At 37.4% G+C, this 14,330-nt stretch overlaps 1 protein-coding gene across 6 annotated transcripts in view; it reads left to right on the top strand.

Moving 5' to 3' along the window:
* Positions 1 to 14,330, top strand: part of RGS7 (regulator of G protein signaling 7) — a 290,217-nt gene that overhangs the window by 204,156 nt on the left and 71,731 nt on the right. For all 6 annotated transcript variants that reach the window (XM_064509374.1, XM_064509369.1, XM_064509372.1 and 3 more), the window contains one exon: positions 14,214 to 14,320. In XM_064509374.1, the coding sequence (XP_064365444.1) occupies positions 14,214 to 14,320 (107 nt within the window). The remainder of the gene's footprint in view (positions 1 to 14,213; positions 14,321 to 14,330) is intronic.

Raw genomic sequence — 14,330 nt, 5'->3', positions numbered from 1 at the left:
AACTCAGTAGACAGTAAGGACATTATGAAGGATCAAATGTTGTGCACTTGTTTGCTTCTTAATTAACACCCAGTGCAACAAAAAAATATGTTGTGTAATAAACAATGTGTGAATAAAGGACTTTATTCAACGTGATTTATTTCTTACTAAAGACAACTTTCACTGAAGTCTTTGAGAGCTTTTGTTGAGTGAAGAGTAAGAAAGAAGTAGTGAGTAGAATACAGAGTACTGATTAGAAAAAGAAGTCTAAAGAAGCCTACTTAAATAAAAAGTTCATGCTAAAACCATTACCCAGATCCAGATTATAGAAGCTGAAAAATCAGTAAGCATTGAATTCAACTGATTACATTGGAAAGAACTTCAGATGCTCTGTTACACCAATAGGAGCTATGTATTTCACCATTTCTGTTACAAAACAAATTAGACCATAGGAAGTCTAAATTAAATGTTTGAAATCTTTACCCATCAAGTTACCTCCGAAGTACACAGCTTTGCCATAAAACTATATATTAGATGAACTATTCAAAAGTGATGTTGGTTAGCCCAAAAGCTTTACAAAGTTTAGAAAACTATCATCAGTTTTTACAATCAACTAATAGATCAGGCCATTTTTGTTACTTAGCTTTCATTGAAAATGTACCACATTGGCCTACTAATGAAACTGTTGTTCCTGAACTGGATTATCTCCTTCTAGTTTGTTGTACCAGTATCTTTTTCCTTGATGTCATCACTCAGAAGCAAAGAATACGGTGACCACAGTGTAGAGTAAGACAAATGTATCACTAGCCAATATTAACTTCCTACTGATGTATCAGATTTTCAGAATAACTGGCATTGGATAACAAATCCTGCTGACTTGAAAACACCATCTGTTTGTCATCTTGTCTGCTTACCTGGTAACTCTCCATGCCAGTAGCTGCAGTTTCTTGCTTAAACAGCGTAGTCAGAAACTATTATGCTACTGTCACTGTTAATAGTAATAAAAGGACAAAAGTACAACTGAAGGATCATATATAAAGGTATGTCCTTTTAGGGAAAACTGTGACAGTCTGATAATTTAAAAAAATAAAGCTTACTAATTCATTATATGAATTAAATTACTAATAAAAGATTTAAACTTGCTTTTACTAAAGTCACTAAGATTTTTTGTGCTTTTCCTCCTCTTTGTCAGTTTCTTCTGAAACTTTGGGATTGTACCAAGTTTTGGAGGCTTCAGAGGAAGAATGTTTAGTAATTCTGATTTCATACTGGCATATTTAATTAAAAGCAGTTAAATAATTGTCTAGAGACTTCATTAACTTTCTGCTCCCTTGTTTCCCAGAGAACTATGTTACATAGTAATGGAAGGCATGAGTAGGTGGAAGTGAGATTATAAATCTGGACGATTTAATTGAATAAAAGCAGTTGAAATGTATTCATCTTGCCAACAGCTGCTTCAGCTATTTATAGTCAAATAAACAAAAAATGTTTTGATATTTGTCTTCTATGTAGTATTTGATGACTGAAATGTTAATGTAAGGCCTTTTTCTTTTTGTTACTGACTGTCTGTAAGATGGTTTTCAGTTTTCACGCAACACAGAGAGAGAAATACTGCTGTCCACACACTGGATTGCTTTTGGAAATCTGTTTCTTAATTGCTGTCTACTTAAATGTAACACATGCATTAGATAAATGGGAAAGCTTAACCTTTTTAATAGCTTTTAAGCTTATTAGGAAGCTTATGAAGAACTGTAAATTTGAAATATTTACATTTTGGAATTGTGGAATTATTAACATCTTCAAATGTAATCACTACCATTACAGAAACAAAGCAAAAATCTAATAAATAAACAACTGCTATATTATAGTAACCTTGGGTTTTAAAAAGTTTAAGTTTTTTGATTAAGGTCTTTCAGAGAACTAATGAATGGTTGATTTTTTATTTGTAGCATAATTAAAAGTTGCTATTTCTTGAGATAGCTTCATATGTTTGTCACCTAACTTGAGGATATTTTCAAGTAGGCTGGTTTGAAGAAGTTACGGATGGGGATTTACAGTTCCACAGTTAAACCTGACATGAATTTTTAGTAATAGTGCTGCCCCCATAACTGCATAATAAAATTAAATATACAGACAACTATTTAAAGAGTTTCAACTGTAAAATTTCAAGGGTTAAAGTTCATGTTAATGAACTTTGTTAAATATGTGCCCTTAGCTATCTGAAGCAGATGAAAACTTACTCTTACAGAAAATAGATCAAAGGTAATTCACAATAGCTCTTACGATAGTAATGATGAGTGGCTGAGAATAAAGTGGAAGTGAAAGGTCTATTTATGTTCCTGCATATGATACATTTAGAAGATAATCTGCCATGCTGAAATTATCTCCTTGAAGACCAATTAGCAGATAAATATATTGGGACTTCAATTCTAATATTAAAAGATATTCCCCAAGCCAAAAGCCTTTACACATACTAGTGGTTGCAAATAATAGGAAATTTAAAAGTAATCAGCAAGTCAAAAATCTTCTGTACCGCAAGAAAAAACATAGCTAATAATGCAAATTAATTTATATGCAATGCACACTCCAAAACACTAGACACTAAATGCATTTTACACAACAAAGTCAATAAGAACATAAGACAGGCAGTACTGCAATCAGACCATCTGGACATGTGCACTGTTTCTGACAGTGATCAGTCACAAAAACTTAGGAAGGGGCTCAGACAGGAGACCCAGGGTAGCATCAGTCCCTCGGCGCAGCTTCCCCACTGCTGCCCCCCTGAAGCTTAGAGAGCTCCCTGACCCGTAGTGGTACCTACAGCTTTTTGTTTAGTAATTCTTGAATGACCTTTCTTCCATTGCCTTTACAACGCTCAGTGACAATACGTTGCACAGTTTAATCAGGTATTGTAGATGTATTTTTTATTTGTTTTGAAGTGTCTGCCTGATAATTTAATTGATTGACTCCGAGGTCTTGGGGTATGAGAAGTAGTAAGTTATTATTCCTTTTTCCATCACCATCTCTTGGCTAGTCATGATTTTATAGACTGGTATAATAGCTGTCCTCCATCATCCACTTTCGGATTTGCGACATCGCTTGTCATATGGAAGCTTTCCTATGTCTTTTATCATCCTTATTGCCCTTCTTGCTGCATTTTCCAGCTTCAATATATATATAGCGTGAGATGGAATCACCAGAACTCTTCTCAGAATTGATGACGTGGGTGAGGAATACAGTATAATAATGTCATCTTCTGGTTTGTATTCTATTTCTTTGCTAATAATTCATTCTGTTCTGTTTGAAGTTTGAGCAGACATTTTCACAGAATCATCTACAGTGGCTTCATTGACCAACAGTAGCTATCATATAGCTCCTTACTGGGCGTGTAAACTCGGGGAGGGAGTGTTCATATTTGAATTGCTTAGTATTTATCAACATTCAGTTCCATCCACCGTTGCCTTGTCCAGTTAGACAATTTTGAGAGATCCTTCTACAAGGATCTACGTATTTTCACAACTTTTCATTTTTTAATTACCTCAGTAAGGTTGTACAAATAATGTTGCACATCACGTTGCATCATCAGCCACATTCTTCTGTAGATATTTTAGGAGGATATTGAACAGTGCAGGATCTACCAAATATAGCTACAGGACTACAGTGATTGCCTCGCTTCCATATGATGACTGATCATCTATGCTTAACCTTGGTTCCTATCTTCCTACCTGTTGCTTGTTCCATGACTTTCTATCCCAGGCCTACTTACTTCCTTTAAAACCTTTGGGGGAATCATGCCAAGAGTCCTTCGGAAATCCAAGTTAATATGTCAGCCAGATCATTTTCATGATCTTATATGTTTATTAACTCCACAAAGGAACAGTTATAGAGTTGTGAGATACTGCATCCACCAATAAAAGCTATTTGGAGTCATTCTTGTTCTGTGACATTTATCTATATTTTTATTCATTCTACCCTTTATTTTTGTTCCTATCATATTGTCTGTATGGACATCATTCTTATTCATCTTTTTTTCTCAGATTTTTTTCCAGAGGTCTTTCTAAAACTTGTAATCACATTTGCCACCTCTTTTTTTCCTTCAGTGCTGAGGCTGGTTTAAGTGATAAATTACACACTACTTCTAACAGTTCAGCAATTTAATATTTGACTTCCCTTAAAACACAGAGTGACCATTATGTTGACCCAGCTATGTGCTATTGTTCATTTTATCAATTTACTTTAAAGCCTTTTATGTTTTTTTTTTTTTTTTTTGCTGTTTTTGTCAGCAGTGGTATCTCTTCCTTCAACATTTAGATTCTACCACTAGAGAAGAAATAGGTTGCTCACTGAGACCTCTTTTTTTAATGGAAGGGCTTTCTTGAAGCTATTTTTGATATCTGTCAAAAAGCTAACAGTTTTTCTGTATTTTTAATAGTAAAGAGTTTATCTTGCTGAACTGCCAGTTCTCAACAATTATCTGTGTAAATCCTCTACAACAGGGAGAACTGAGCAGTGGAAGGGGAGTTGTTCGACAACAGGAATATGTGATTCAGATTCTAAAAATGGCATAAAATGGAATCTTGTAGCATCTTTAAAGTTTGCTCTCTCATCCTTCATTTTGATGTGGACAGTGAAATGTATTTTATTGTATTTACTCTCTAAAAGTGGTTCTGTTTCAACAACTGCTCTGTTTTTTGTATATATTCATCACAGATAACGCTATGTGATTGGGAATGATATACCTGTGTTATTTTTTGGAAAGTTACCTCCACAGCTTGTTGTTGTTGTTGTTGCCTTACCTGAGCTTTGATGGTATTTTTCTATGATGTGTGCCTGAATGACACCATTTTACTTATAAGGCTTTTGACTCCTTCTGGACTTTAAAAGCACAGCATTTTTCCAATTGAAGAAAATACATTATTTTCTTCTTTTTATGCTCACAGTTTGCCAGAGGTTTGAAAATTATTATAAAGGAGATTATATTCTTCTTTACTGTATAGAGTACAGTGAAAGAGGCAGTTATTATTCTAGCTGTTGCTGCATGTTCTTTGTATTATCTAAACTGCTTGGTCACAAGTGGGTGTTCTGTGATAGCAATGTATGACAATGATACAAAATTAACGGTTGATGTAGTAGCAATTGATATCAAAACAGACTCAGAGACTAAAAGAGTGTCATGATTCATCTTAACCAGCAGTACTCATAGCAAGAATTTATTGCAACCTATTGCATGCTCTCACCCAACTTTAAAAACTCCAAATTAGATGACATTCCTGTGATTCAACAATATTATCTTCTGCAGTTCCTTCAGCAACAAATATTTTTTGTACTGAAAAAGTCTCTGCCCTCTCTTGCCATTGTACTGTATTGCTGGCCACAAATCTAAGTGGTACATAGACTGCACTGCTTATTCACATGCCCTTGATGTGCCAAGCCTTGAGTGTCTTCCGCCTGCCCCATGCCCACCCATACCTGGCTGTGGTAGTACCTATTTGTCATATATTTGAAGTGCATTGCTGTAACTATTTCCGTGCCTGTGATTTTCAAACACAGCCGATTGAGAGGGGAACTGGAGATGTGGCCAGCGGTGCCTGGCCATGACTGTCCCCAAGAAAGGAAGAAGCTGTGACATGGTACTGCAGCTGGGAAATTTTTCCGTTGTTCAGGACTTCGTATCTGTAAAATATTTTTCCTGGATGACACCTGCTAGTGCAGCTTCTTGGGTGCCATGAACCATGGAGAATGTATTGCGTGGCTCCACACCATATGTTTGCAGCGAAATGGCACAATCACACGACTACAGACCTATCCCCTGGTGGAGAAGAAAGTTGGGCGAGCTGGTGTCCTAACAGAAAGTGGCAAGCAGTATGCAACATAATCTGATACAACAGCGTAAGAATTCTACCACTGAGTAGAAGTGGTCTATGTCTGGTATTTTGGGTCTTCTATGGATGCTTGAAATTGTGGAACAAGATTTCATCTGAGGGAGTTCTCAAGAGTATTTTTTTTGCAATAATGATTTTCTTTGTAAATATTTTTGATTTTTTTTTTGCCAGGTTTGCTACAAAGCATATTCACATGAATGTAAATAGTAGCACAGAGTTTGATACTGAAGGGGGGATGAGTGAAGTGTCAGGAAATATCTTATGAAGTGAAGAAGTTCAGACTGTCATTTGGGTAGACAGTACATACAGTTTTTGATTTTCTGTTTTTCCCTGAAGCAGCATGGAAATGAAAGCTCAAACTAAGAAATTGTAGATTCAGAGGAAGTGCGAGTGGGAAAAGCAGGAAGCCCATACTTCAATGGACTCTGGATTTCATCCTTATATCATTTCAATTTAAAGTGACAGGAGTTACCAAAACTAAAAGAAACAAAAAAAGTCAGTGATGTCTGTTAACAAACAAGATTGATAATAGAAATATGCAAGGGTAGTAATAATGAAATTAGAAGAAATGTTTTATAAATGTTCACTTGTGTTGGTGTATACAGAGCTAATTTGCCTCATTGGAAGGCCTGATTACTGATGTGATATAGGTAGATACTTTAAAAAATTGAGGAGAGGTGAAGGGAGAACTGACTGTGAATTTAAACACATTCAGGCCGCTTTTCATCGCTGTGTGCTCAGTTGAGTGGTTATTCAGTGGCTAAATTGTGTTGTGTTCTGTTTTCCCTAGTAGTTAAATCTACCTAATGCTTGCAGCTTAGATGAATTTTTTCCACTCTGTGTAGCTGCTGTTTTTAAGTATGCCAAATAAACATGCCAAATACATCTCTTAGATGTGAAGTTAAGAAGATTTTTGTGTATAGCACTGCTCAGTTCTAACACCTCACTCCCCATTTGTCTGCCTCTTGACACCTCAAATTGCAACAGCCTTTTTTCTTTTGTCACCATGAAAGCTATGGTTCCTCCTCTCAACCCATTACAATTTGAGGTCTCAGGGGTCAGTTCTTCAAATTACAATTTCATTAAGAGAAGAAAAGTCAAGTTTTAGTAGGAGGTAACACCAGTTATTATCCAGTGGGAAGTAATCACATAAAAATGTAATGGACAATACTAATGAAGTTTTCAAGAGAAAACTCTCTGTGTACTGCTGACAGTGATACGTGACTTCTGTTTCAAGGACTATCATCTTTGTTCTATTTTATGATAACTCTTTCCTTTCTTTCTTTTTTTTTTCCTGAGGGTGAAGGAAGATGTTTTGCTTTATATTTTTCTTTCAAGAAATTGTAGTTCAGCTCCTCCCTTCTTTCAGTCTTTCACAGTGGCATGACTTTTTTTCACCTAGTATGGATAAAATCATTCCAGAGTTATATATAATGCAAGGCTGGTAGTGCGCCCCTGGTTCACCATACTTTTTTGGACATTTCTGTGAACAAAGTAGTCATCATTTCAGGTATGTACATCATTGTTTCTAGGCCCAAGATAGGTGTGTAAGTAAGTGACACCCTACATTATAGATGAGCTTAGAATGTAAGAGTGCACATTGCCACTCCTTGGGCAGGGCAGGATTTATGGCACATCTCTGCTGTTCCCCTCTTACATGCTGAGCAATGTTCCTACTGATGACTGTCTCTTTGGCCCGCTGATGGCATCAGCAGCCACCGTCTAGCACAATGCATGAGAAAAATCCTGTCTATTTGAGTAAGGTGCTTTGGTGACAGGTAATGTGGTTGTTGATGGGTATCATGTGGTTTTTGATGGGTATCTTAGAATCAGACATGACTTTCTTTTTTAACAGTGTTTGGGTAAATAGTGCCTTTTCTTTCACTGACTTTTTTGCCCTGCCTGAAATGACTCTCGCTGGGTGCTGCTCCTTTTGCAAATTCCATCCCTTAGATGGGGCAAAACAGAGCAGTTTATAGTGAAGTAGGCATTTAACAACTTTTCTGTTTTATTTTCTACTCTTTAAATGCCACAGTCAGGCCCAGAGCCTGCCTCTCCTACGCGTTGTGTGAGCATGAGAAGCCAGTTGTTTTTTATTGCTTTAACATAAAGTTAATCCTTTGCAGCTTGTGTTCAGACTGGCAATGAAATGACAGCAGGAGTGAGGTGAGAGTAAGTGATGATGTCTTGGCATTCGACACTTACAGTGAATGTGTGCCTGTGAAGTTCTGAGTCATTGATTTCCTTTCCAGGCAGCAATGTGGCATAGCAATGCACTTCAGTACTATGATGGATTTTAGATTAGCCAAATACCCCAGAATAGCAAACGCTTTATTGTTGATGGAAAGAGAGACTTTCATTTGTTTGACATTGTAGTATCAAGAAGTGTATGAAAAACTTGCTAGTTTGGGGGTTTCGTTGTCACCTATATCATACAATGATCTTCAGGGCACAAAATGCCCCAGACCATGTCCCTTGTTTCCCCAAGACTGAAATTCACTGAGGAACATTTAGAGAGAATTTGGGAAATGCCATTCTGAAGTGGAGCTGAAGTGGGAAACACCATATTTTCTCTTCTTTATTCCCTCAGAGATCATCACAAGCCACTTCAGATATGGTGAGACAGAGCTACGAATGGTATGATACTATAGAGTAAGGTGTTTTATGGACTTCAGAGAAAACATAAATCCAGCAGCTACCTCACCTGAAGTCCTTACATACTGAGAAAAACTAGAATCCACACTAACTCCTGAAAACATATCCTTTAAGGGTTTTCAGAGCAGAGAAACATGTTTATTCCAAAGAAAAACAAGGAACAATTCCTCCTCTTTAATCCTCTCCTATGTAAGTTATCATAAGAAACAACTTGTTCCACTGATACTACCATACCTTGCTATTTAGGATGAACAAATAATCATCAATTGATACAATAGCTTTTATAGTAAAGAGAAAAATTCCATTTATGCAATGAGGTTAAAACTGCACTAGGTTTAAAAACAAAATAAAATGCAAGCTCAACAATCAGGATATATTTTTCATTCTTCGGATTTCATCAGGTTTGCATTGTCCCAAAGCATAGAAAATTTCTGACATTGTTGCATAACAAAGTATATTAAAAGTGGCTAGCATTTAATCCGTCAAGATCACTCTCCTTATAATGGCATAGCAGATGGCAGGACAATATTAACTTCTCAGAGAAATGATTGCTAATCAATCTATGTACATGTTATTCACTTCACCCACTCAGCTAAATAAAGTTCAACAGCAGAATGAACCATGAAATTTTAAGCTTTCCCTGAGGTTTAGCCCAGCAATTGTGTATGCATTAAGAATCAAAGCCACACCAACAGCGACTATTTGAATTCACATCAAGGTAATTCATACTCTGTTGAAATAAAGCAGGCTTATAAAGATGTATTTCTGTCTTTCACCTAAGGTTTTTTTTTCTATTATCTGCTATAACTTGCAGCTCCTCCAGTGCGCTGTCCTTTTTTAAGTATGAAAGGTTAAAACAGAGCTTTGGGTGATTTTTATTTCTTGACTGCGCCTTTCTACTTCTCAGCACTACCACTGCTAGAAAGTATGCCTGCAACCTTCGTTCAGATGAGTGATACCTTCAAAACAAGCAGTCAAGAACAGAGGAAGCTGAATCTACTCTGTTCTACCGGTTAAACCTCAGTGAACTTTGTCGCCGTCAGATATTGGTGTGATGTCTCTGACTGCAGCATTTATTCATAGTATAGCAGTTGACTGTGATTTGAATTATGCCTTTTCAACGAGGCTATCTGGTTGTAGCTGAGAATGTAGTTTATATTGCATATTCTAACACAGAGTGACTGATGATTTGGAAATCATATAGTTGTATGCATATCACATTTCTGTGTGTGTTTCTATACACTCGCCATCTAAAGAAACAATATTTTATTGCTTTTAGTTTTTGAAATTTATATTCCAAATGCATATAAACATTTCTCTTTTTACCTGGAAACTTTTATATTTAAAGGTATTCTTCAAGGCTTCTTTGTCTTTTCCAATGCGCTTCATAGAAGTTTTTGATGTTCCTAATCTCCATCTGCCATTCTTTGAGATGGAAGATGCTTCTTTAAGTGTTCATCCCCTAACTGCACATGCAGGAATAGGTGGGGAGTACAGAATCTGTCTGAACTGAACCTTCTAGACCTTTCGGCATGTAGGACTAGTCTGCCGCTGGCTGTGGTTTCCCATTCAAGTTCAGGATTTTTCTCCCTAAATCCTACTGTCTTACTTCAGCTGAGTTTCTTAGAGTATTCCTCCTTCAGACTGATTTTAGCAAATTGAGATGCATATCAAAGTGTTGCCTTCGTTGTGTCTGTAATACACTGGTGTACTTGCTTGGAGATCAGAACACTTCTGGGAGCTGACTTTTCTTTCTGTGCAGTTCTACCGCTGATGTGTGGAGAACAGTGGCATTAATCTTCTACCAGTCTATGGGATATCTGTAAGAACAACTGCCCAGTTGTTCTCCTGTTTGTGCAGTATTTGATTTGTAGGTTATTCAACCACTGTGCAAAAACGGAGTATTGAAGATGCTTTGGTTATGCGGTTGCCCCATTGACAGAGGAGACTTATGGAGAGGATTTTAGACTTTCAAGTGGAATGGCTCTGTTAATCTCTTTACTCTTATACCTTGAACTTTTTGGTTTTTTTTAAATAAGGCAGATACTACTCACATTCTCAGAGTTAGTTCTGAGCTACAGGGGTCTTAGATTGTTATTAAAAAGGTTTATTAATGCACTTACATATAATGCAGTGTTGGAATAAGGTGCTGGATTAATAGCCCTAAAAAATGAAAATTAATTGTCTATTAACTGAAGCAAAACACAAGAGATGTGACCAGGTTATACGTCCCTATTCACTTATAAGGGCTGTATATAGGGACAAAGAGGTACCTTAACACTGATTTGGCATAGCATTATCCTAGCTGAATGAGATGCCTGAGGTGAGAGTAAAACTGCCTTAAATCTCCATATATAGCTGAAGGAGAGAGAGAGGCTCCTGCTGAAAATGATTCAGATCTAAGCTGAGCTTAAGTGCCTTCTGGAGAAGGCCAGCTCTCTTTCTTCTTTTTCTCTGTAGAGAATCAGTAGTGACCATACACTTAGTTACCATCATTTGGTGCTAACTGGAAAATGAGATAAATATAGGCCTTTGACATCTTTCCTCCTGCTCCTCCTATATGCAGCCTTCCTAGGATTATAAACTGCTCTGGCAGGACATTTTAAGTAGTTTCTTCTGCAACTATCCATCCGTTTTTTTTGCTTTTCATTCCATTGCTGCCTCAGCCACCTTGGACTACAGTCATAATATCATTCAGGCTGGAAGGGACCTCAGGAGGTCTCTAGTCCAACCTGCTGCTCTAAGAAGGGTCAGCTCTGAGGTCAGACCAGGGTGCTCAGGGCTTTACTGGGTCTTCAAAACCTCCAAAGATGGAGACTGCATAACCTGTCTGTGAAACGTGTTCCCCTGCTTGGCTATTCTCATGGCGAAAATCTTTTCCTTATGTTGAGTCAGAACCTCCTCTATTTTAGTTTATGACCACTGTCTCTTGTTTTACTGCCATGCACCTCCATAAGGAGCATGGCTTCATTGTTTGATAATCTCCTTGTAGGATGCTGCTGTTAGGTCCCCCCAAAGAAATCTCTACTCCAGGCTGATCTAGCCGAGTTCCCCCAGCCTCTTCTTTCAGGACGGGTGCTCCAGCCCTGACTACCTTGGTGGCCTTCTGCTGAGCTCCCTCCAGTTTGTCCATGTCTTTCTTGTACTGAGAGGCCTAAAACTGGACGTGGTATCCCACATGCGGTCTAACGATTTCTGCATAAAGAGGAATAATGTGAACTCCTTGTTCTCTTGAAAAGTATTACAATTCAGAGTCCAGGAAGAGCATGAATCAGATCTGGAGCCTATTTAGTTTCTTCTAAATCTGAACTGAATGGCCTCTAATCTGCATCAGAGTTGTGGAAGTAATACACTCTGGCCTTCCCTTGCAAGCCCTATCATCCGTATCTAAGAAATCCTTTCTCTAAAAAATATCAGCACATTTCTTCCTTTTTTTTGCTCTTGTTCTTTAGACATACATAATACCTGCAAAAAGAATGTTATAAACGTTGACAGTAAGTCACAATGCAAAGAAGAAAAGCTTTACAAAGTTAAAAATTAGGCAACATAAAAAAAATTAAACAAACCTCAACAACTGAATTGCTACAGAATTTATTGGCTCAAGATGTCTGATCCAAGAGATGATAGAATTTAGTGGCTTAAAAGATATAAATAACAAAAATGTATGGACTTAAATTAGTTAGGATAAAATTCAGAAGTGGCTTTGCACACATCCAAAGCATCAGGACAGAAGCAACTAACTTCCTTCTGTTAGAAAGTTTTTTTGTAGGCTGGTGGTTTGGAAAAGGCTTCTTAGCAGGATTGTTGCATTTTGTAGCAGATTGTAAAGTTCACTGACAAAAAGAGCATGCTGGATTTACCTAGACCATGGCTCTGCCAAGAGGGGCTGGAACTGGTTTGCAAAGTAAAGAAAGAACAAGGAAATGTGAGAGGACAAGGTATGAAATAAACCCTGACAAGGTTATGTGCTCTCAATGAAGTTCTGTCCAAATCCCCTTTTTCGCTCCTTCTGCACTTACCAGCTTTAGGATAGCTTAAAAATGACCCATTCCTCCTCCTGTATTACATATACCAATGAGTGTGTCTAGGTGAGCAAACAGGTGAAAGAGGGAATACTCTGGAATAGTGATGAAATACAGATGACTAAATATGTCTGTATTTCATTCTCATATCCAAAATAATAATACATAAAGCATAAATGAATCCCCAGTTTCATCACCATTTAGCAATCATGTAGCAGGACTAGCATTTCTTTCTGCATGACAGTGCTGTGACTGAAATGTCCTCAGTTGCCACTGTGATGTTTGAGAAAGGCAGGACAAGGCGGATCTGTACTGAATGATTTATGTTTATGATTGCCATTGCTAAGAGTCAAATTACACACAACAGAAACAAATTAGGTCTTTTTACAGCATGAATTTGAATGTGTGTGAGGTGATGGTGGTGGTCATGAGGAATTGCTATTTTGCCTTTTTTTTGAAATGTAAAATTGTAACATTTTCTGTAGCGAAAATACTCATACGTACGTAGTCTGCATACTTATTGGATTCATACTGAATCCGTATTTTAGATCAGAGATCCCCCCTTCTTCAGGCACGTCTCACTGCTTCTGTCTTTTTCCTCTTTGTCTTTTCCTCCCCCTTCCCAGCTTCTCCTTACTCCCTAGACTTTTTGTATGCCCTTTTCATTGTGCTGTTTCCTTTTCTCATCCCAGGTGTTGTATTGCAGCAGTACTGTCCTCCTGTCCAGCACTACCTTCTGTCGCTAGTGGCCTTGTGGAGGAGACCAAACAAAGTAGCTCAGAAAACCTTGTGCTCCTCTCAAAAAAATTAAATTTTAAATTAGGATGCCTCACTGGTTTTGGACTGATATTAGTAGGTTGTGCTAGGAAATATTTAAAGTAACAAGAGAAATTGCTATGCAGCTGTTTTAGCGGTATAAACTGGAGTTCTTATGAGGTTGGTAAAGGAATCTGGTAAAGAATGAAACATAGTAGGACTTGAATACTCCAGCAAGAGCATGACTAGCTAATGCTAGTCTCTTCCTACAACATTGTGTTCTTGTGGGCCAAATCAAGTAACTAGAAAGACAATACTGAATAAGTCACTTCAGGGACTGATACTGGACAGTGGTTCACTGAAAATGCAATAGCGCATATAATCCTGACTGTTACATATTATGGTTTTGTACACTAAAGTGAATTAAAGTTATTCTTCATTATATTCCCAGTAATGATACTTCTAAGGAAATCTCTATCCTTTACTGTAGTCCTGATAAAGGTCATGAGGAAGATATCATGTAGTTGGAATCTCCTGTTTTAATGCCATGTAATCTGAAACTGTTCTGAAGAGAAAAAGCAGGCTGCACAGTCTGGGTAAGAATGATAGCAGTTTTGTCAGCTTCAAAGCAAGTGAGTGAATGTCATGGGAGCCACCTGCTAATGCTAATGTAAGCAGGGGAATTGCAGCTACAAATGGGAGTTCTAACAGCCGTTTGTTAAGGAGGATACTTTTTTTTTTGATGCTGTCGTTATAGTATACAGAAAAACATAGGGCTTTCATGACGCCAGGACCTTTATTTGGAGCCAAGTGGTTGTCTGCGAGAGATAGGATGAATCCAAACAGGAAAACTAAATTGCTACAAATAAGTCTTTTAACCTTCTGAATTTCTCTTTCTTTTTTTTTGTTCTTCCACCAGTGGAAGCTCTACATTTGGGAACATTGATGGCAGCACATGGCTATTTTTTTCCAATCTCAGACCATGTTCTAACACTAAAGGATGATGGAACCTTTTATCGATTCCAGGTAAGTGTTT

This window comes from Dromaius novaehollandiae, chromosome 3, assembly GCF_036370855.1.
Source record: "Dromaius novaehollandiae isolate bDroNov1 chromosome 3, bDroNov1.hap1, whole genome shotgun sequence".
NCBI classification, from domain to species: domain Eukaryota; kingdom Metazoa; phylum Chordata; class Aves; order Casuariiformes; family Dromaiidae; genus Dromaius; species Dromaius novaehollandiae.
The sequence above is the reverse complement of the archived record's forward strand: the minus strand, read 5'-3'. Positions and strand labels throughout refer to the sequence as shown.